Genomic DNA, 22,472 nt, shown 5'->3' on the forward strand with positions numbered 1-22,472 from the left:
GTGAGAACCACCGAAAACTCGTGGAAAGGGTGGGGGATTCAGAATAGACCCTAGCCTCGCTGCACCCCACAGTAAAGGAACTACAATCTCAGATGCAAAGGATGCAATCCGATATTACCACCTGACAACAGAATGCGGAGGTTGCAGAGGGGCGCTTGCGTTAGAACAAAGTCTGCTTTCTGGGCATTTTCAGAGCGCTCAGAGGGTTCAAGCATGTAATGATTTAAGGGTGGGCGAAGATTCCGCTCTGCCTGTGACGTTTGCATAGTTTTGCCCACTTCGCAAGAATCACAGAGTTCCGGCAAAACTCTGGCAAACGGCGCGTGGCAAAGTTTTTTTTCTTGTGTGCAGGTTGCCAACATTAAGTTGGCGAGCGAGAATTTGCATCCCCTAGCGTGATTTTCTGATGCTAGAATGCCTCCCTGCAAGATTTTCTTGATGCAGGTGGTCTCAGCAGGTCGCAAACGTTTGATTCGAGAAAGCTTCTGCTTAAGTAGAAAATCTGCTCAATTGGCAGAAAGAAGCAGTGCCTGCTGGAGCACTGCGTGGTGCCGTGTGCGCTGATTATACAGCACGGTACAAACTGCTGGCACTACAAATCAGTGCGACATTCTAGAGTATGCCCATCCGTGTAATCTCAGAGTTTTTATGCAACTCAGTGAGCTCCGCCCACGCCTACAACTATTCTGCGAACACTGGCTGGTTGGAACAGTACTATCAGACAAAGTCCCAAAGTTCTTCTCCATTGACAGAGCACACCACATACCGAGTCATCATTTCCCTCTGCACACCTCAATATAAACTGGTTATTTGGAATGCGTTTCTGCAGGAGGTGCACATGACAACAGTATTGTTGCGCACATTAAGGGTGTGTTGGATGGGCCAGGTCAAGAAATGATGATGTCCTTGTATGTAAGAGGAGTGCTGTTGTGGATAGCGCCTGTGGATCCCATTCATGGAAGACCCACAAGGCAGATTTAAAGGGACGTCACAGTTATGGAGGTGTATTTAGATGCCATGCCCCTTACACTATTAGCTATATATGCCCAGAACGCTGGACACTATTTCTGGATGGTCTTACCCTGGCCTTCCTCGGTGACCCTCACAGCCCCACTATTTGGGGCTGATATTTCAACTACATTAAGGACAGATCCACCCCACTCCTCCCAGAGGCAAGTTCCAACCAGGTAACCAGACATTTCCAAAGCTGGCTTACTAGTCACAGACTGCATGATGTATGGCACCTCCCACACCCGGAGGACCATGACTTTTCTTTTCACTCACCAGTACGTCAATTGCACACCGAACTGGATGTTTTTCTGTGCAGAACTGTGCTGATTTCCTCGATCAATCACAAAGTATTGGGCACGCACACTTTCAAATCATTGCCTGCTGATACTAACCCTGAGATGGGGGGGGAGGGCCCGTCCACCTGCCTTCCACATAGAGACTCCTGTCGGTGCTGTTGTGGGACGCACATAAGGTGGTCATGAGAGGCCTGACAATTGTTGCGATCTGGCGGGGTTCGGCAGACACTACGAAGGGACCTTATGCCACACAAGACTAGGTTGAGGGAGAAGAAGGTCGCACTGCTAGTACAGCCTAAGGGAATGGGCTGACTCAGTCAGCTACGGAAGGAGCACTGAGATCTTTGGGGGCACTGGAGAAACTAGACTATAAGCAATGTCTCGCCTGCCTTCATGGGGCGGGAGCCAGTGCAATCCACGTATGGACACACTAGGGGATAGGTGCTCTGAAGCTAGAGGGAAGGCGCATCATTAACACTCAGGTTGCCATCAATGATGCTTTCATGGATTACTGCCGAGCACTTTATGCTGAAGGTGAAAGGCCTTCCAAGGAGAGGCTCGGTGATTGTTTTGCTGGGGATGACTCTTCCCCCGCTTAAACGGGTTCAGAAAGCAGAGCTTGATGTCCCTCTTCGGGTTGAGAAGATCCGCCTGCCAATAACCTAAATAGCTTGCAACAATGCTGTAGCACAGATGGCCTTCCTATTGAATATTATGCTGCTTATAGTGCTTAGCTCTCCTGGAGGAATACAATGAGGCGCGGAGGATAGCGTTGAATACCAGATTCTCACCGCAAGGCCCCGATAGTGGTGCTCCTTTAGCTGGGTTGAGAGCCATTGGATGGCTGGTCATACTGTCCGCCCTCGCTACTGAAAATAGATAGTAAAATTCCGGGAAAGTCCTAGCAAACAAGTTGCTGCTGTTAGTGGGCACCCTAGTATACACGGTTCAGAATGGGTTAATCCCAGGCCGGAACACCTTCCTTAATATCTGGCACCTCCTTGGAGTGATGGGAGATCCTGCATCGAATACTGACCCATCTGTGGCGGTCTCACTTGACAATGAAAAGGCCTTCCATTCCCTGAGTTGGGAGTTCCTGTTTGAGACCATAGGTGGGATGGGCTTCAGCCCAGGATATCTTCCATGGTTTCATACCTTGTACGGAAACACTGTGGCTCGAGTTAAGAGGGGGCACTTGAGTTTCGGTATCAATCGTGGCACTCTGCAGGCCTGCCCCCCATCTCCTTTGATTTTCGCCCTCGCCATGGAACCACTGGCCTGTAAACTATGCCGGTGAGCTCACCAATGGGGAATAACCTCACCCAATACCCAATATGATCTCTCTTTATGCTCCATCTGAACATCACCAATCTGCGTGGAGTCAGTTACTACACTGACTATACCCATCTCGATCTGTGCAATGTTGGAGCCTTGCTCCTGGTTCTAACAGCCTTGCTAGAAAAATTTATAGTATGCAACATCTGCGTAAATTGGACTAAATCCTGTCTCTCTTCTCCCCCCCCCCCCCCCTCTGAAAGATACAGAAGGGGCATGCCCCCCTTGTGGCGTCACTGTTGGCAGAAATACATTTGCAGAGGGCCAGCTGACCCTCCTATTCACCACGGATCCTGGTTTGACATGCAAAAGCACTACAGGGGCTACATCAACACCATGATACTCGGAATTAGAGTGATGCTGGGGTGGCACACATAAGGGAACATTTGTGACCTTTCAAGAGCTCAGGGAAAAACACATCATACCGGTTGGCCACTTCCTGATATACAATGCAGTGTTATCTGACTATTACCCAGCACTGGTGGCTAGGACGCTCCTTTACAATACTCTGTTTGCCCATTACAAGTTTAACACTAGTGTATGGTAGCGCTGGACATTGTATCTCCTATCACCGCTGATGGACAAGCAGTGGGGGTCAGGCCTTAAAACAGGTCATGGGGGTGTTGTGTAACCAGCGCTTCAGTTTCACGCAATTCAATTACCTCCATCAGGTGTACCTCACAATGCGGCGTATAGCACACGTACCCCAGTCCTTCATCGGCATGCTCCTGATGTGGTACTTGGAGGCAGGGTTTCTCCACATGGTCTGGGAATGTCTGAAGATTGGGCGGGCATGGGATGCAGTCACAGAGACCACCCCTGCAGTGATCAATGTGGACCAGAGTCCTGCTTGTAGGGAATTAGCACACAAGTTAAGGGAAATAAACACCTGAACAGAATTATTGATCTAGTGTGCGAACTATTGAAGTGCCAAATTGCAATGTTGTGGAAGTCACAGTTGGCCTTGGAGATACTGAGCTGACTGCACCTTGCAGAAATGAACACGTGCCAAGGCAAATGCCTTGGCAGAGATCAGGAAACGAGGGGGTGATGGGTCTCAAAGAATGATCTGGGATATATATCTTGGGAAACTGGAGGTGAGCGATGTCTTACGACCGCCATGAAGACACAGTACTTTCTCCACTTGCTGGATATGGTTCCCATGGGGAGGGTCCTACTGAAGTTGGGATAGACCCTGGCGGTGATGCTCGGGACTGCAGAGATGCTCAGGTATGACTGGCCATAGCTGTAACATATGGGTTGGGTGAGGGGTCCTGGCTATCCTGTATGCATTGACAGCTGGTTTTTGGGAACACATAGGCTCGCATTCAAACAAGAGGCCTCTAGGGCCTTGCACTGGTGGCTGCCAGATGCCAACTTGACAGACAAAATGAGAAACTGCAATTCTGGTCCCCCCCCTCCCCTCATAGTAGACTCCCAAGATGGCTGAGTGCCATTGCTCTGCACCCCGATGTTGGGTCTCCTACTGTATAATGACTGTGTATTATTCTGTACTACTTTATCTCCACTATATTTGCTCCTGGGCCCAGGTCGGTTGACTGACATGGTTCTGTTTGATGGCTTTGGAACCAATAATGATATGTATTTCCATACTCCACTCTTACCCAAAGTGTGTACCTTGTCGTTTTTTAAATAATTTCTTCTGTATTATTGTTGTTGTTTATGTGTGTTTGCTTTTGGATTATACAGACAATTTTTTTAAATATAGTTTTATAGGACTAACTTCCGAAATAAGCTTATTTGTCCCGAAGACGGTTGTGTAGGTATGGATAGCAGACCATCTGCTGTCTCAAAAAGGTTGCTACTGTGACCAAGATGAGGTCACTTAGCAGAGTCCTGTAACAGTAGTGCTGGTTCCCCATTACAGAACAGTTAGGTAATTGGAAGTAGGCATCCTGGAGATCCAGTGGACATAGCCGTTCCAGACACCTGGGTCCACCTGAGCTAAAGCCAGTGTCTTCAACTGTAGAGGAAGGAACTCGTTCAAAGGTTCAGAATGGGACAGAGCCCTTCTCCCTTTTTTCTTACAAAGAAATATCAGGAATACCCCTCCCTTTTTGGGAAAGGACCAGCTTGACTGCTCCTAAAATAAGGATATCACCTGCAGACGTTCTTCAGATGCTGACTGGGCAAAACAAACCTGGATGGAGGAAGCTGTATAGCATATCCCTTTTTTACCACTGAAAAGACCCATGCACCACTGGTTGTGGGTTCAGTGATGGCAATGAAGAAAAAAGCCCACAACTTCACACTGCAGTTCGGGATCCTGAAATTGTGTGGAGGAACATGGCTGGTCTCTGAAGAAGGTTCCAGCCAATGTCTTGGAGCAAAAGGTTTCCAGAGCCGTGAAATACTATTAAGACCTTCACTGGCTGGACAGAGTGCATAGTCTTAGCAGTGTTGCTTCAATGGCAGCAAGACATTTGACTGCCACCAAGCCTGTTTTGTGCGGTTATGTTAATCGTCTCTTGGTATAGTGCATGACTCATCCCCGAAGGGACATCTCAGTGCTCTAACAGACAGGAGATGAAAGAGTATCTAGAGAGCAGCCAGACAAGTTTGTAGACGTTTTTTAAAACCTGAGAAACTTGGACATGCACGAATAAACAAAAGGAGCCTATTCCAGTGGTGAGGGGCAATATAGGATAATGCCCGGCCACTATATTTTGACGTCTGAATGTGCCGAGGATGTAGCAGAAGTTGATTTTTTGATGTTAGATTCCTATCAGGGAGGTATGAAGCATGTCTGTCCTGGAAATATTTTGGACCAAGGCTAGCGAGATTTGTAAGTGAGGCAAAGAGTTTAAACAATGATCTCTTTTTAATGGGGAGCCAGTGGAGTGTTCTAAATGTAGCAGGAGACTGTGACCGTGAAGCCAGGCTGTTAATCATGTGGGTGGCAGTGTTTTGAACAACCTGCATTTTGGGTTCAAAGGATTCATTTATGGCAAGGAACAGGCCATTGCCGTACTCTAAGTGGGTAATGATTAGTACCTGGATTAGTGTGTTTCGAGAACTTAAAGGAAGCCACTGAAAGACTGCTCAAAGCTACTTAAAGTCCTGCTGCCTAGAACTTCTTTCTTGGAGCGATTAAACAAGTTCTTCCTGTGGAAATCAAGGTCCATTATTATTTGTTTTGGCCTCATAATTCATGTCCTAAGACCTGACCCACAACTGCCAGCACATGAGAAAACTAGAATTCCTGACCTTGGCAACTGGTGGGTGAACTTCGCTGCCTGCATGACACAGGCACTGCCGTCCCAATTTTTGGTATTGGGCTTCCCAGTTGCTTGAAATTAATGACTGGGCTTATATCTCAGCTGAAGAGCAGTCAGTCAGGCTGCAGAAATACACAATGGGTCACAAGATTGTTGAGACACTCCTGCGGTGCATTGACATCAGGGTTAAGGTATAGAAGTCGACTACAGTAACACTGTGGTGTAGGGTTAAGCTGACTAGGGTGATTCCCCTATGGATGGGTGCTAGGATTGGATATGGGACACCGCTGCAGGAATTTAGGAACTGGGAACTCGGATGGGATTCAACTCTTGGCAACATGGAAGGATCAGCTAATATCAAATAATTGAAACAACTTCAGGAAAATAATGAGTTTGCCCCTTCCAATGGTAAACAAAATATCTATGCCTTTGAAATGTGATGGCAACATGTGCTCTTGACTGGTTCTCGTTTCCTGAGGTCACCCGGATGCAGGGAAGTAGCATTAACAGAAGGGGTAGGAAAAAGGGAATGGTGATGTAGAGTGGGAGTCTGCAATGATGGACCTTTAGGGAGGTAGAGACTTAGGCAAGCCTTCTGCTAATCCTACAGAAAGTAATACATTAGGTCTACTACATTACAAGTAGGCTCCATAAAATGGGCTTAGATTCAGAGTGGATGTTTGAAACAAAGGATGGAAAAAGCACCTTTTACAAATTATTTTTTGGGGGGGGGATGCTCTCCGTGGGGAGGGTGGACACTATTTCCCATATGACCCCTCAGGGTTACAGGATGATGTTGAGCTATCCTAATGTAAACTAACTGTACTCGCTGATTGCAAAAAGAGACCATGCACATTAATTGGGGGCCTCATCCCTCTGCACCAAAGCACACTGTTGTATGGTGATAGACAGATTCATGAAAGCAGGGAAATAAAATACCAGGGAAGCTGATTTCCCAGTACATTCTTAAAGATCTGGAGTCCTTGGCATATTTATTATGGCCTGAATATTATGGACAAAAATATCGATGGCCCCTCCCTGAACAGATTAAATACTGTAAAGTGGGTTAACAGTGTGTGGTAGGGGTTCCCTCACACCTCGCCCGGGAAAGATCTTTTTGTATGTACACAAAAAATGTGTTTTAACAAGACTATTCAAGTTAAAGTTCCACTCAGTAGAAGTATATTATAACAAACAAATTTAGTAAGGCCACCTCGTTCGTGCTGTTTCATTAGTGGAGAATGAAACATTTGAAAAAATGATTTGATGTTCCACGCAACCTTAATCAGTGCTGTTGCTGCACCATGTCCGGTAATCTGTGCGCACATTTATTTTGTGTGAGTGAAACCATATGTTTAGTTAAACAAAACTATTTATAGGTCTAAAAAAATCCCATATATATATATATATATATATATATATGAGTATATCCTTTAAATACATACATTATGTGTGCGTGTGTGTGTATATATATATATATATATATATATATATATATATATATATATATATATATATATATATATATATATATATATATATATATACACACACATACCTACTGGCGGTTGCCAGTAGGTAGTTCTAGTTAGGACCTATTTTCCATAGGAAATCCGCAACATTCTATTTGGAATAACTTTGGCGCCGGTTGACGAATCTTTGCGAAATTTCCAAAACTAATGGCAAGCTCCGGTCCGCTCCTATCCTGAAAGTCTCGGGATGATTCGTGTAGCGGGGGCCGAGAAAAAAGGGGGGTCCCTAACGTTTTCCCCATGCAATTTCCCATACTGCTGAACGGAATTACACCAAATTTGGCAAAGAGGTAGTCCTTAGTTCCTACTCATGCCTTCTGCTTAAATGGTGTAAATCTGTTCAGTAGTTTTTTAGATATTAAAAGAAAAAACACCACATCTCATTGTGAGATCTGATTGGCTGTCAGCACTTCATCCAAGAAGTGTTGGCAGCCATCTTGGGACCAATATACATGATAGCACCTCATTAAAAAGCATTGCAGTTAATAGAAGGTTTTAAGACTTTAGTTACATTATAAATAATTTGTTGATGGTACCATACTCATTTTAGGAATTGTGGTGTGTTCTAAGGTGATTTTACCATGTGAAAAAGCCTTCTGCTGGGATATCATGAATCATGTTTGAGAGAAAACTGTTTTCTCATGCTTGTCCCATAGAGGTTTGCAAGGTGCTCCAGAAGCTAAAATGAGAGTATATTTTCTGTAAATTCACATTGTCTTTCTCAGTCGTGTGATAATGAAGTCTGACATTCTCAGTAAAAACATGTGCATCCAACAAGGGCAGAGACTGTCAGTTGATTCCTTTGTGTTCTACTGCAGCTTCCCAGAGTGTTCTAAAGAACAACTAGAGCGCTAACAGCCTTACTAATGACAAAAGTATGGCACACCTGAAGCCATCTTGAATGGAATAAACTGGTAACACTTAAAACATTTATTTTAAAAAGGAATAAAATGAGGGTGTTCATTTTGTCCTAGAAATTATGGTTAGTGCTGTAGAAAGAAAAATTAGGGTAGGTTTTAAGAGAGATTTCAAATGAATAAATGAATTTTGGATTTATAGAGCGCGTGGTTACCCTGAGGCGTCCCAGCGCTGTACCACTGGGGAACCCGCCCTGGCTTTCCCTGTGAGATGGTCCCTTTACTGGGCATCCCCAAGGTGCAGCCAGGCATCCCCGGCGGTGATGGGGCCGGAGTGGAGATTAAGCAACCTATTGCCCAGAGTTGCAGCGTGGGACCCCATGGTTAGTGGCACCGAGGCGAGATTTATCGGGCCCGCTGACATTGGTCCTGCACCCGGCCGCGTCGGGAATTGAACCCTGGTCCCGGGCCGACCTCTGCCTCCGGGTCTGCCGCCTCTAACCGTTGAGCCACACTTCTCCACTGCAGACTGAACAATCACTTTCAATACCAGCAGTAGACTTCCAGTTCACTCCCTGGTGAGCACTACCCCCTACACTACTCAAACACCACTGCACTACCTTATAACTAACCAATCTAGGTTCCCCGCTTCATGTGGCACAGAAATAGAAACTATAGAGAAGACCATTGCAATATTATCCTCCAGTTTTCAACAACATTTATTTATGCAGTTTTATGAGGCACGTACATCCCCAAAATAACCCGCATGTCAAAGGTGAAATTGATATCTGCCTGAAAGATGTTAAAGTGGTGATACAAATGGGAGATGCAAGGGAAGACAAAGAGGAGAGCAATAGGCTAAACACAAAATAACACTGAGAAGTGAACGGAAAAGACACTTAACACCTTAGCTGCTATGGAACGTCCAGCTCTAGTGCTGAACGTTCCATTGGGCAGGTGCAGTTCGAACGTTCAATGGCCGACGGCAGCACTACGGAGGTAGTGGTGCCGTCGGCCGCTGAACCGGCGCAGCACTTTTGAGGTTAAGAAATAGAGGAAGTCATCAGCCAGACACGTTTAATTGGTGCTATCGCAAAGCGTTTTTGGAAAAAGGTTGCAGTGTGGTGGTGGTGCATTAACCTGGAGGGAAAGTGTTCTAAATTCTAATTGTACTAACAAAAAGGATTGTCATTGTTCCTTTGCGAAAACTAGAGGTTAGAAAAGGATTGATTTTAGCCCGCGAGACACTTCAATGTAGACGTTAAGTACTGAGGAATGAATATGAGTGAAACCGAGTTGATTATGAAAGCCAGAATTCCCTTTTCTCTGCAACAGTGACTATTACCCAGTTTGATACCAGACTCATCCCCATGGTCCTAGAAGACTTCTCCCCTACACTGATCTTGCATAAAATTCTAAAATGCCCCTATAGACTAATGTCGCTCCATCAAGTGACACATTATTGGAAAAGACCAATCAGCCTGGTGACAGAAATTACTCTTAAATCACAGGCCCCAATTCCCCACCCACTGTCCAAATCAAGTACAACAATAAAAGTCATAGGGGGCATATTATCTAGGGTTGGTGATAAGTATCGCTGAGCGAGCTTAGCGCGCTTTTCTTGATCGCTGGAATATCTCGCCACGCTAGCGCTGTATTACCAACGCTCAGGGCTATGGCGATAAACATTTCAGCGATAGCGGGCAAATGGCCAAACATCGCCTAAAAAACAGCGATGGCCCTCCCAAAACGTGATGATCTTGGTGGTAAGGCCCTGTTGCCTTAACCTCATAATCCACCTCCCATGTTAGGTATGCCTAACACAGGAATTTAGCAGACGTTAAATTCCTGCGTTAGGCCAGAGGTAGCGCGATTATTATCATTGCTACCCCTCCTTGCTAATATCGCGAAGCTGCCTTTGCGATATTTTCCCATGTTGTTTGTCAGCCACGCCTACTTTGCATCTCATTATCGATGCATAGCGAGTGGGAACAGAAACGGGAGATAAATCAAGCATACACGCGCTAGCGGGTCCTTCTTTATAATGCGATAGAATTATCGCCGCTTTTCGGCCGAAAACGGCCGCTAATGCGGCGATAATTCTCTTGATAATATGTCCCATAGTTCTTTTCACATAGACCGAAGTGACAACATTACCAGATGTCTTTCAGAAACCTGCAGCTGCCACACTAAAAGCCGCTTTCCGCGCAGTAACCACCCTAATTTAAGGAACTCAAAATTTCTATCATATTGCCTTACCCTAAAATAAATGGTTTACTCACTGAATCAAAACTTGGATAAGCGGTTGCCATCCACACATTTGATTGCCTCTCACAGAAGGTGCCTTAGGACATAGGTACCCTTTGTATTAGTAGAAATGTAGACTGCTTTCGAAAGCCTTATGGTTCCTCCATTACGCCACCGTCTTAGACCACGAACCATGTATACTTTTGTCTCAACCCAAAGACCCTGTGGCAAATTAAGATCTCCCTCCAAAGTGTAGTAAATAGCTTTACAGGATTCAACAACAAAGTAAGGGACTAACAGTTAACATCTTGTTCCAAGTTATAGGATAATCACATTTGTCTTTAAAAGTTGAAAGTGCCAATGAGTTAGCTTTGCCGGTTTATTACCAAATGCTTTTTTTGAGGCTCAGACGATGTTCCTTTTGATGATTCCTTAACTGCTTGTTGTATTTCAGAAAATGCTTTATTAACCATGTCGACCTTATCATTATTCAGAAAGTTTATCTGCAACAAAAAAAAGAAATGCTTAAAATTCACAATTTCCTCTTTTACAAATGTATTATCATCTAAAATTAAGTTACCAACTTAAGTTAACAATGTACAGGATGAAGAGAGACAAAGTACACAAACTCTTCATTCAACAAACCTCAGTTTTAATAGGACTATCCCACCCAACTATTGTGATTTTGCCTCAAACATAGAAAGGAAAAATTTAACTCATCATTGTATATAACAAAATTAACATTTACTTGAAACAATGAAAATCATGATTTGAAAATACATTATGGGATTGCTGAGGAGGGAGGTGGTTAGTTATTTATTAGTCGGAAGCATATTTATAAAGAACAACATACTTCTTAAATAAGCAAAACGGCTTCAGTAAATGCATCTCTTTTAAAATAGGGAGGCAATTGGAACACAATGCATGTTTGGAAAGGAGCCAGGATAGCGATTTCAGCAATAGCGTGGATCAATGCCTGTAGCATAAACAAATGCCAATAACAATCTTTGCTTTCTTAAGAACCATTTGAACAGAGAGCCTTTTTCAAAACACATATTCCTCTATCCAAGACAGATAGGGAGAGATCAATGGCAGATGGACTTAAAAGAAGAATGGCCATGGGAGTCACTGCTGCAAATTTCAGGATCTAGGCTAGAGCCGTTTCAGTACCGCTCATTTTTCCGAAGCTTAACTGCAGGATTTGCAGTGGTTGCTGCCTACACAATGAGATTAATACAATATCTGTCATATGGATTGACCTGGATATAATATGGACCCGGGGAGAAGAGTGACACTCGTTAATTTAAAACTCCTAACAGAACATGGAGGGATGGGGTCCAGGCCTTACAGCTTTTTAGGTTTCGCCTGGCGTCCGCTGCGCAGCAGCGTTCGCGCAGGCGAAATCTAATGTTGAAACAGTACTGGCTTTGGTCCCGCCTTCTCTTCCATTGGCTAGCTCCATAAATGGAGGCTAGCCATTGGAAGAGCGATCTGTCCGTCATTGCCGGAGCAGATTCGTGGGCGTTCCAGCCCCTTTGCGATCGTCATGCGGTGGTGGTTATTTTTTTGGGGGGGGTTTGTTGTGCTCATTTCTCCGAAGATGGCGGCCGGCGGGGATCCTGTTCTGATAACGCCCGCGCTCAGCTCGGGATGTCCTAGATTCCGGTGAGTAGGGAGCGCTGGCCTTGTCCTGTCTTCCCCCACCCCCCTCCCGCTGTCCATGTGTGCCCGTTCCCTCCCCCCCCACTCCCGCTGTCCCTCGTGTGCCTGTTCCCACCCCCTCTCCCGCTGTCCGTGTCTCCGATGTAAATGCTGTTTAACTCTATCAAGTGTAATTAACTTTGTGTACGTAATGTATTTTACTGATGCGCTAAGGATAGTCATATAAAATAAACATTTGTTATTCTGGACGTACTTCTTGTCAGCCTATTTATTTCACAGTCGCACGGTAGTTGGGGTAGGGTAGACAAGTCCCAAGATGGCGCCATCTGTGCTAAGAGTCAGACGCTTGTCTGTCTTCGTTGTTTACTGTACTTAGCGTGTCTGTCTGTGCCCAGCCTTGGCAAGGTGGTGAAACACGGGGAGAGCAGAATAAGAGTCTGGGTTGAGGGCATCACCGCAGGCGAGGGAGCACGGAACACTGCACTCATGGCACAGAAAAAACGCCGGATCCCCCGCAGAACGGAGGATGATGCAGTGGGTGAGGTGAGTAGAAAAGTCGTCATGGGCCCAGGCAATTAATTACCCCACCAAATAATGTAAGCCACGTGGAAGTCATTGCCGCATAGAGCAGATTATGGTGCCGCGGAACTGAAGCCACCCGAATAAGTGGCCATATACGTACGCCTCCTGTTCCTCAAGTTTCCATTTTCTAGTCTTTTATTTAACACATTACGCAATCTGGTTTAAAATCTTGCGTTTCGTTACGTGTTGTGTTGCGGAAACATACTTGGGGGGGGGGGGGGGTGATGTACAAAAGGAAAGTCAATTTTGGACATAAGACACCTAGAAAGACTCGTAGCTGTTCGTGGCACATTGAAGTAACAAAGGCGTCCAGGGCAGCACAGGAAGATTGAAAGAAGATTGGGCAAATAGGGAAAACAGCTCAGCACAAGGCATGCAGCATGGCACAGAGAACCTCCACAGTGCAGTGTTGGTTTTTGGACCCCCGGTTAAGTCTGCAAAATGTGTAACTACGTCCATCGAAGTGAGGAAGTAGCAGCGGAGTAGTGGGGGAGAAGGTCATGGTTAATGTTGTGTAGGATTCTCAAGGCTAAAGCGGTGACATTAAGGATGGTTTGCCAGACTGTTTCTTCTAGACATGCTGCCGTGTTTTTGGCCTTGGCCTTTTCCTTATTTGATGCATTTTGGAAGTGGCAGTCTTTCGGGTCTACTTGATCACAGATGGAAAATGTATACATTGATGATGGTATCTTAATGGAGAAACAGGAAATGTGCTGTGCTTCTACCATGGAGTGATGGTTTGATTGGTGGTCGTGTATCTTACAACAGAGGCTGCCCTTTAGCACACTGGGTGGGTTCGATGGGGAGGGGGTGTGTACAGATGGTCCCTTAAACAAAAATAGTTTTATTTACAGTAACAAAAAGGCCTTCATACTTTTTTTGTATTACAGTGTGTGCATTTCACAGATCAAGTATGAAATGTGGGAGGATGTGGCTCTGGGTGGGTGTGTGTGTGTGTGGCTTTGGGTGTGTGTGTATGGCTCTGTGTGTGGCTCTCTCTCTGCGGGTGTGTGTGTGTGTGGCTCTGTTTGTGTGTGGCTCTGTTTGTGTGTGTGTTTTTGTGTGGCATTTGCCAGAGATTAAACTATTGGCATTGTAAATGACAATGACATTTATTTATCTGTTTTCAAAACCAACACATAAATACAAATTTTGTCATTTACAATGCCAATAGCTCAAACTTTTCAAAAGGCAAAACTATTGTATTGTAAATGCTTGTTTTAACTCAGCAGCCCAATTACACTGGTCAGCAGACACCAACTGACAAACTGGCTTGAGACCTCTCCCAGTTTCAGGAAGGGCTAATTAATACAATACTTCTTTCCAATGCATAGGCTCCCAGGGGACTCCTCTGCTTAGTACAGACTAGGCTAGACTGTTTAAGGAAGAGTATACACCATACACGTTCAATGATACCTTAAAGACCTCTGATACCTCTTGTCCTCAACATGAACAGAATGGATCTTTGCAAGAGAATTAATTATCTTGGGAAGAAGCACAAGTAGTGGATTTATTCAGGGAAGGTTCGCCTGCCACATTTTAAACACTGGAGGAGGAAATGTGGGCTTCACTAAAGTTTTAACACATGGTAGATTATAGAACCACAAACACATGCAGTGATTCAAGCCCTCAAGCTAGGTAGTTCAAGGCAGGATTACTACTCCAAATCCTTGTAAGGTAAACTCGATCTCAGTTTGTTTGAATTTCTGCTATGTAAAAGTTTCTATACCATCAGAATCCAAATGATGCTAGCATTGGCACCTGTCCAAAGTGAATACTAGAAGTACCACTCAATTGTGTTGGGAAACAAAAAATACCTGAACTGGACAGTCATTACGTTTTAATACAAACTCTGGCTCTTTACAAAGATCATGGCACAGTTTTGGCTTTTTTTTCATCCAAGAAGTGTAAAGACAGATAATTGTGTGTTCTAAAACTTGATTCTCTGGACCCTAAAGAATCCAGAGTTCTGATCTATGACAAATCATCCTTCCTACCCTACAACTGTTTAGCTCATCATAGCAATCCTTAGTTCAGCCTAGTGATGACATTAACTCCCCCAAACAAGTCAAAATGTCATCTGTCAGACTTTGGATCACTTCCTAACTAACAAAGCTATTATCTTCCTGGTGGTTCCAGAGACTTTTGGGGCTAGAAGTGTCCAGCAAGCTCCACAAGTGCCAGCTATGTTCCTACATGGTTAGGCACTAGAACTATCTGTTAGCCTATCATTCGATCCTAGTACGCCTAATCTTGGTGCTAATGTTGCAAAGTTGGCCCATTTTTATCTGCAATTGCGCTTCTTAGGAATAGAGGACATTTTCACTCAGAAATCAGAAACTAGCCCTGCAACACTTTCAAAGACTACGGACTTAGTAAAGTACCAAAGGGACCCAATAAAAGACCAAAGAACACCCTCTCCCGTCAAACGACTCCTTGACGAGATTCAGGTTTTAAAACCCTTTATGGAACAAACTAATACCACTCTTCAGCATTTGGATAATAAATGGTCCTCTTTGGACACACAAGTTTCAGTGGAAGAGCAAATGTTGACGAACGTCAAGATACCCCCTCATTTATCGCACATCTGGAATCAGAAGTATCAATGCTTAAAAAAAATTCAGAAAACCTTGAAAACTGGAATCGAAGGAATGATCTTCAAATATATGGTCTTTCTGAACATTCTGAAGGTTCAGATCCAATTACTTATTTTCCTTCTTTCCAAAGTTCCTAGACATGCCATTTTCTACTCATTTAAACATTCAAAGTACACACAGACTTAGCCCAAAAATGTAAGCAAAACCAAGAGGAATTATTTTCTTTTTCCTGCAATACACCGATCTTCTAAAATGTAATGACTGCTATTAAAACAAAAAAAAAAAGATATATGGTCTGGTCCAAGATTTCGGCCAGGATGCAGCAAAGGTCAGAGCGAGTCATCAGAAGCAGTTTCTGGATACGAGACCTGCTCTAAGAGCTATAAACGCCAGATTTGGTCTTCTTCACCTCGGTTTGTTTAAGGCGATTTATAAATATAAAAACTACCTATGATGATCCAGCTGCTCTTAAGAAATGTCTTCAGCAACATGGAGGAGAAATGTAAACTTCAAAAAGTACTTAATTATTTACTTACATGTTTCTGTCTCACAATCACAATTATTATCAATGTTTCATCTATATTATACGGTGATAAACTGTGCGATCTGTGATGTGCTCTGCGTAGTTATTACATCCTTCCAACTAAAGGTAAGTCTTTTCGTCCCATTTCCCTCCGGTCCCATTACATATAGTACTCTAATTTCCACCCTACCTGCCCTGCCTACCTCTGGAGTGAAGGTGTCATTGTCTGGTGTCACCACTACCTACTAGTTTTGTCCGTATTCATAGATATGTTTCTCAGTCATTTGTTTGACTTGTACCATCTCTAGAGCATCCTTTTCTGTAATTTTCTTCACATTGATCTATACTTCCTCTTTTTCCTTTACCTGTTTGATATTACTCTAAGAATTTTTTCCTTTCTCCTAACTACAATTCCGATTTGTTCCACTGCATTAATCTTTCCTTATCTATATATCTCAATTTCATTTTATTGGAGACATATAAACAGTTCGTACTTTTGTTTCAGTTTTACTTTCTGGGTTACTTCATGAAATGTTAATGGTTTAAGTAACCCTATTAAACAACAGGGAGTTTTGTCTCCTTTAGCTAAACTTAAGACAGATGTTGCACTACATCAAGAATAACATCTTTCTGAATTGGAAGCTACTAAATAAAAAGAAATGCTGAGTTGACAATGTTTATATTTTACCTGCTATGGGGAAAAAGAATGGTGTACTAATCCTTTGCCGTAGCCATAAGAAACTTCAACTCTCAGTCACATACCAAGAATAAGACTCAGAAGGCAGATTAAGTATTGTTAAACTGCTTGTTAATACTCCAATTACAATTTTTAATCGTTAAGGCCCTGTCTCTGTTAATAATACCCTTTGGAATATTCTTCTAACAATATGCATCAATAAGATGATGGTTACATTATATTTGGTGGTGACTGTATTCAGGTTATTGATAGAAGTTCCAAAGTTACATTTAGGCACACTAAAATGCACACACCATTCAGACCTGCCATAGAAAGTAAATCTCTAGTTAAAATATGGAGGCTAGGTCATCTAGAATTACGTGAATACACGTTATTCTTCATCTTATCATTCTCAATCTCGTATAGACTATCACTTTTTTTGTAAGAGTTTTCTCCAACACACCCATCTCTCAGATATTGGATTCATTTTAATCTCAGCACAGTCCACAGTATACACAGATTTCGATCTCGTACCTTTTTCACCAGTCAGGTAGATGGTGTTTTAACAATTCTTTATTATTCGATGCTAAACTGTCTCAATTTGAGCCATTTCTCCAAGAGTTTTTTGTCATCAATAACACGCAACTCTTTTCCAATAATATGGGATTCCTTTAATGCGAAAGCCAGAGGTTTTATCATACACTAGCTCTCATAAAAAGAAAACCTTAGCAGACCAATTAAAAAGTCTTCTTGATAAAATATAAAAGACTTGAATACAAATATTATAATTCAAAGAATAAAGTTTCTACTAATGAACTAATCAACGGTACACTAACCTTTAATCACTTAACTAACTCATTGCTTTTTAATAAATATTTAGAAGCAGAAAGATATGGTGGCCAAAATAAGATGGGATAATTGCTTGCCAGCTATTTAAAGATCAAGTAAGATAGAACAAAAATGTAATCTTTAACCAACAATGGAGATGTCCTCCTTAAAGATAAAAACATTTTGAATGTGCCTCAAGACCCTTCCAGGTGAGTAGCGCACGTCACAAATCCCCGATTGATTCCATGAGTTTGTTTATTTTTGCACAAATTTATACACTCCAGAACCACAACCTTCCTCATTAGACATATCTTTTTATTTCTTTAGTCTATCCCCCTTCCCCACTTTTCAAGAATTGATTTTGCCACATTAGAAAAAGTTATTTAGTTATCCAAATTTATTCAGGCAGTTTCTTTCCTATGAAGTGGAGCCCCTGCAACTGACGGTTTTACTAGTGAATGTTATAGTCATTTTGCAAACATCCTCCTTCCCAACCTTTTACTTTTATATTAATTTCTTCGTAAAAAATGAATCTTCTCAGGGAACCTTTCAAGAATCAATGATATTTTTTTATTCCAAAAGACAATATAGATCATAAACAATGTGAAAAACATCATTCTATCTCCTTAGTCAACAAAGAGTTCATAATTTTTGCAAAAATCTTGGCATTACGCATCAATCCTATCTTGCCAGATCACATCGGTCCAGAGCAGTCTGTTTTCATCAAGGTTCGACTATTTTCTGATAAAGCTTTTCTCTTTTTCAGAGTCTTTAATGCGGCTTCCACGTTAGATTACCCTTTGACTGCTATTGCATTAGACGCTGAAAAAGCTTTTGACAGAATTGGTTGGGATTTCAAGATTGAAGCACTAAAATGGATTGGTATACCCCCTAAATTGTGTAATTTTTTTTGTTTGTTATATTCAAGACCTAAAACTGCTATCTGTGTTAATGGTAACTTGTCGGTCCACTTTTCTTTACCCTTACTAGTATGGCAAGGATGTCCTCTATCTCCCTTTTTTTATCATTTTCATTGAGTTAGAACTTTTCTTAACCGAATTCTGGCAAGATTCAATCATCATAGGATTTCAAATTGGTAAACAGCAGATAAAAATGTCTGTATATGTTGACAACATCCTATCATATTGTTCTCATTCAACTAATTTGCTTCCCATTTTCTTGGCGCATGTCTGTTTTCTCTCATACATCAGGTCATCAGTTAAATATTGACAAATCTGAAATATTGCCTCTAAATATTTTATGTACTAAATAACGTTTCGGCTGTGCAAACTTTACTTGGCAACCTGTTAAAATAAAATAGCTCAGATTATGGTTCACAAACACATTTTGGATACAATCAAACTAAATTTTATTAACTTTATTACGTTTCTAAATAAAACAATTCTAAGAGGGAACCTATTTCCTTGGTGGGGCAGACCTGACTCCATAAAGATGATATTGCCACCTATGAGATTATACATCATTTCCATGGTCCCAATACACATACTTGACCACTATTTTAAAAAGATAGATTCTCTTCTTTCTAAATTTCTATGGAAGGGAAAACCATCTCAGGTAGCTTTGTCCAGTTTAAAAAGAGGTAAATCTGATGATGGCCATAACTCCCCACATTTCCGGCAATATCATTATGCCTTCTCCTTAACACCTTGCGTGCTGCCGCGATTTCCCCCCGGTGCTGGACATTCCATAACTGGGTGTGGTCGTGACGGAACCATTCCGTCATCAGCACAGCTCAACCGTGACTGATGACGGAATGGTTACGTAGCAAGCGTCTAAGGGGTTAAAACAATAAGCATACTGGTGTCGCTAGGAAAATCCCCAACAGCCCCTTTTGATATCACAGAATTATTATGAAAGAAAAACCTCTCCCAATTAAGCTTACCTGTTATGGCACATCCACATCACAGTTTGACTCCCTTATTTCCCTCTACTCCTATTTCCATTACTAATTTTCAACAACAATCTATCTGGCATAGCCGTCTTATCCAAAACAACATGCGAAATCAAAACTTAAAGGTTCTGATCTCTGTAATTTAGCGATGCATTTTCTTTTTCAGCAACAAGCCTTCTCAAGCTAAAGGCAGGGCAATTTCTACCACATATCCCAGTTTGTTGATTGTATCTAAGAGATGCTCATCATTGTCTCTCCTTGCACTGAGGTTTAGAGTTCTCTACTATTACATGGACAGTGCATGCAGCGCCTGCGCTGCCCTTCCGAAATCTCTCAAACAAAAACAACTCAAAACAGGCTTAGAGCCCACCCCTTACTTACCCTTAAACTGCCATTGGTTTGCTTGTGGGTCTTTCTCATGTTCCTGCTTCCCCTCTGGCAGGACCTCCTGATACCACTTTCTCTTCGGTTCTTCCATTTCCATGGAGCCTGGACCAAGTACAGTTTCCTGTCTAAAGTCATTTTGCTTCCACTGGACGCCCGCTTCTAGAGGTACTTCTTTGTTATTTTTAAACCAGCACTCTATAACCAGGTATGTGTTTTAAGGCCCTTTCCGCCCAACTCGCCCACCTCTTCAGTCTTGTCCATGTTGTCTTCAGTCTTCTCCGTGTATGCTGTCCAGTCTTAAAATTAAGCAAACCAGAATTGTGTCTTCCTGAATGACTGAACTAGTTTTGTGGTTAAAGTTCACATTTGGAACTCGCGTTTTTTACCAGTTACATGCATCCAACCCTATGCCTTTTAATATACAAATTATGCGCACAGCTTCAGACTTTGAGCAAAATAGAGATCGCTTTTGTGGACAAAGCAGAAAAAAATGCACATTCACTGTCTGGAAGCCAGGCGGCTTTCTTTCATAACTTAAACTGGAAATATAGGGCTTTTGTGTGGCCTAAAAGCAAGCTATTAGAATGCACAGGGTGGCATTCTGTTTTTTATGGGGGATGGGTGGGGTTGGAGACACTTAAAAAAAAGACTCTCCCTTCCCGGCTCTGAAGTAACCAGGTATGCCTCATTTAATGGTAGATATCTGAGAAGAAGAGACTTCTTCTGTATCGTTCATCTGAGCTGAACGTAGTCACCAGTGCATGGTACGGGGTGCCTCAGCTGAGTTGTTGCTGGAAATACCCTAAAGATAAAGTCAATGAAGACTGTCCTCAACTGTGCTCAGGACTATGGATTCAGTACCACACAGAATGACTTGAGCTACTTTCTTTATTCACCTGTTCCTATGACATAGATCTGCTATGTTGTCAGCGTGCCTCTGACGATCCGCTGTGCTCTCTACCTGCTGATGGAATGCCATATTAAAAGTCCGCACAGCTGGTGCCTCTTCTGTGTAAAGTAGTATTCAATAAGTAGAGAGCATTGACATTATGCTGACCCCTTCCTTGCTTTATTCCCTCTCTATCGCCCACCCCTGCAGGACATTATATATTCCCTAGGGTTCATTTTAACTTGGCTGCAGTACACTTGTCAATGTTATTAGCCAGGTATCTTTAGACAAAAGAGAAGGAAATTGGAGAGGTGGTTGAAAGGAATGTAGGGAGTCAACGAAAGCATATAATGCTATTTAGGCCCGAAAACCAAGATGAGAGATTAAGAGACTAAGAATACAGAAGAGATCACAAACATATATGATGATGGATCAGATGTGAATCTAGTGTCCTCTCCACGAATACCCCATAATCCATAGTATTTCTTACCATTGTTGCCCCACTGCTTGCTGCAGAGGCCGATAATGTGCTAGCCTGTAAAATGGGCATGAATTGCTGTGCTGGCAGATGGTAGCTGGGGCGTGAAGTTAAGAATTGAACCTGCTAATCTCAGGCCTTGATAGGACATCATGGATACTGTGGTCGGTAAGAGCTGGGACCAGTCACTCAGGTTTCAATGAACGGCAAGACTGAAGAGACTGCTACTGCAAGAGCCAAGGGTTGAATTTCCCATCTCCAATATGGTGAATCTGCCCGAGGACAGCTGTATGAAATGGTTTATGAGCGGAGAGGAGTGGTAACCCCATTTAAATAATAATCACAATTCTACACAATAGAAACCACAAAAGCCACTAAATAAACATGTGCTTAGCCCTCTGGCAGCTTGGAACAAAAGCAGTCTGGTTTAACTTAGAGGCAACGTAGCAATAAAGTGAAAACGCAACCCCCCCCCCCAAAAAAACAATCATACCAATTTAGAAAAATTGAGAATATTTTAAGGAATAAAAGGATACCAATCCAACAAAATTCAATATGTAGAACAGTGGATATGAATTTAAGTTTTCAACCAAAACAGCACCAAAAAGCACAACGCGCCAATCACGGTTTCTGATCGGGCTGGACTGGGTCAAAGTCAAATGTTAAGGCAGACTGCAATGAAACGCTGGTCAGGTACAAGGATTATATTCGTCCCGGTGTTAAGTTTACTTTCTAACTTAGTCCTGCTTCATGTAAGAAGCTCTAGTAGACAGGATTATCTGTAGTCAGGCTGCAGGCTAGATCAAGAGAGGCACTCGTCAACAATGAGTTGCTAAAGTCCCAGGCCTTGGTCAGGAATTATCGTTAGCAAGCGAGTAGGAGTCGGTCGTTGTTGGCACTAAGAGCTGGTCACGGATCATAACTTCAGATAGAAAATACAGGGAGGTTGTTGTTGCCACTAAGAGCTTCGTGTAGCAAAGTCTGGTGTCTGTGCCAGAGGCCCAATGACAATAACAAGTTCAGCAAAAAACGGGAGAAAAAGCAAACATTTGAAGAGTTACCACGTAGAGGATGGTCGTTTCCAACATGTGTGCTCCACCCCAGTAGAAAGCAGGGCTCCAAGCCCTCCTTTTTAGGTCTCGGCCTGCCAATGCGCTTGCGCATTGCTGGCGGAGATTATAGTAAGGGCAAAAGAACAGTCTGCCAACGGCGGATCACGCACAGTTCATGTGATCTATGCGCGTGCACAAACCAGCCACGTCACAAACCACCATTTGTCTGTCAGTGCCTCACATCACACTTCAAAGGCTCCGCTTCTCGCCCCCAGCACTATCATACTTCCCCTCCCACGGCCGGCTGCTCTTCCCATTCATGCGCTCTGCAGGTCACCATTTGCCAGCATGCGGCCGCTAATTCCTTTT

The 22,472-nt window shown here is 43.0% G+C and overlaps 1 protein-coding gene across 2 annotated transcripts in view; it reads right to left on the bottom strand.

Moving 5' to 3' along the window:
• The window catches only part of RBIS (ribosomal biogenesis factor), a 44,082-nt gene that overhangs the window by 3,367 nt on the left and 18,243 nt on the right, over window positions 1–22,472 (bottom strand). For both annotated transcript variants that reach the window (XM_086965950.1, XM_086965951.1), the window contains exon 3: window positions 10,904–11,020. In XM_086965950.1, coding sequence (XP_086822076.1) covers window positions 10,904–11,020 — 117 coding nt within the window. The remainder of the gene's footprint in view (window positions 1–10,903; window positions 11,021–22,472) is intronic.

This window comes from Lissotriton vulgaris, chromosome 4_1, assembly GCF_964263255.1.
Source record: "Lissotriton vulgaris chromosome 4_1, aLisVul1.2, whole genome shotgun sequence".
Lineage (NCBI taxonomy): Eukaryota > Metazoa > Chordata > Amphibia > Caudata > Salamandridae > Lissotriton > Lissotriton vulgaris.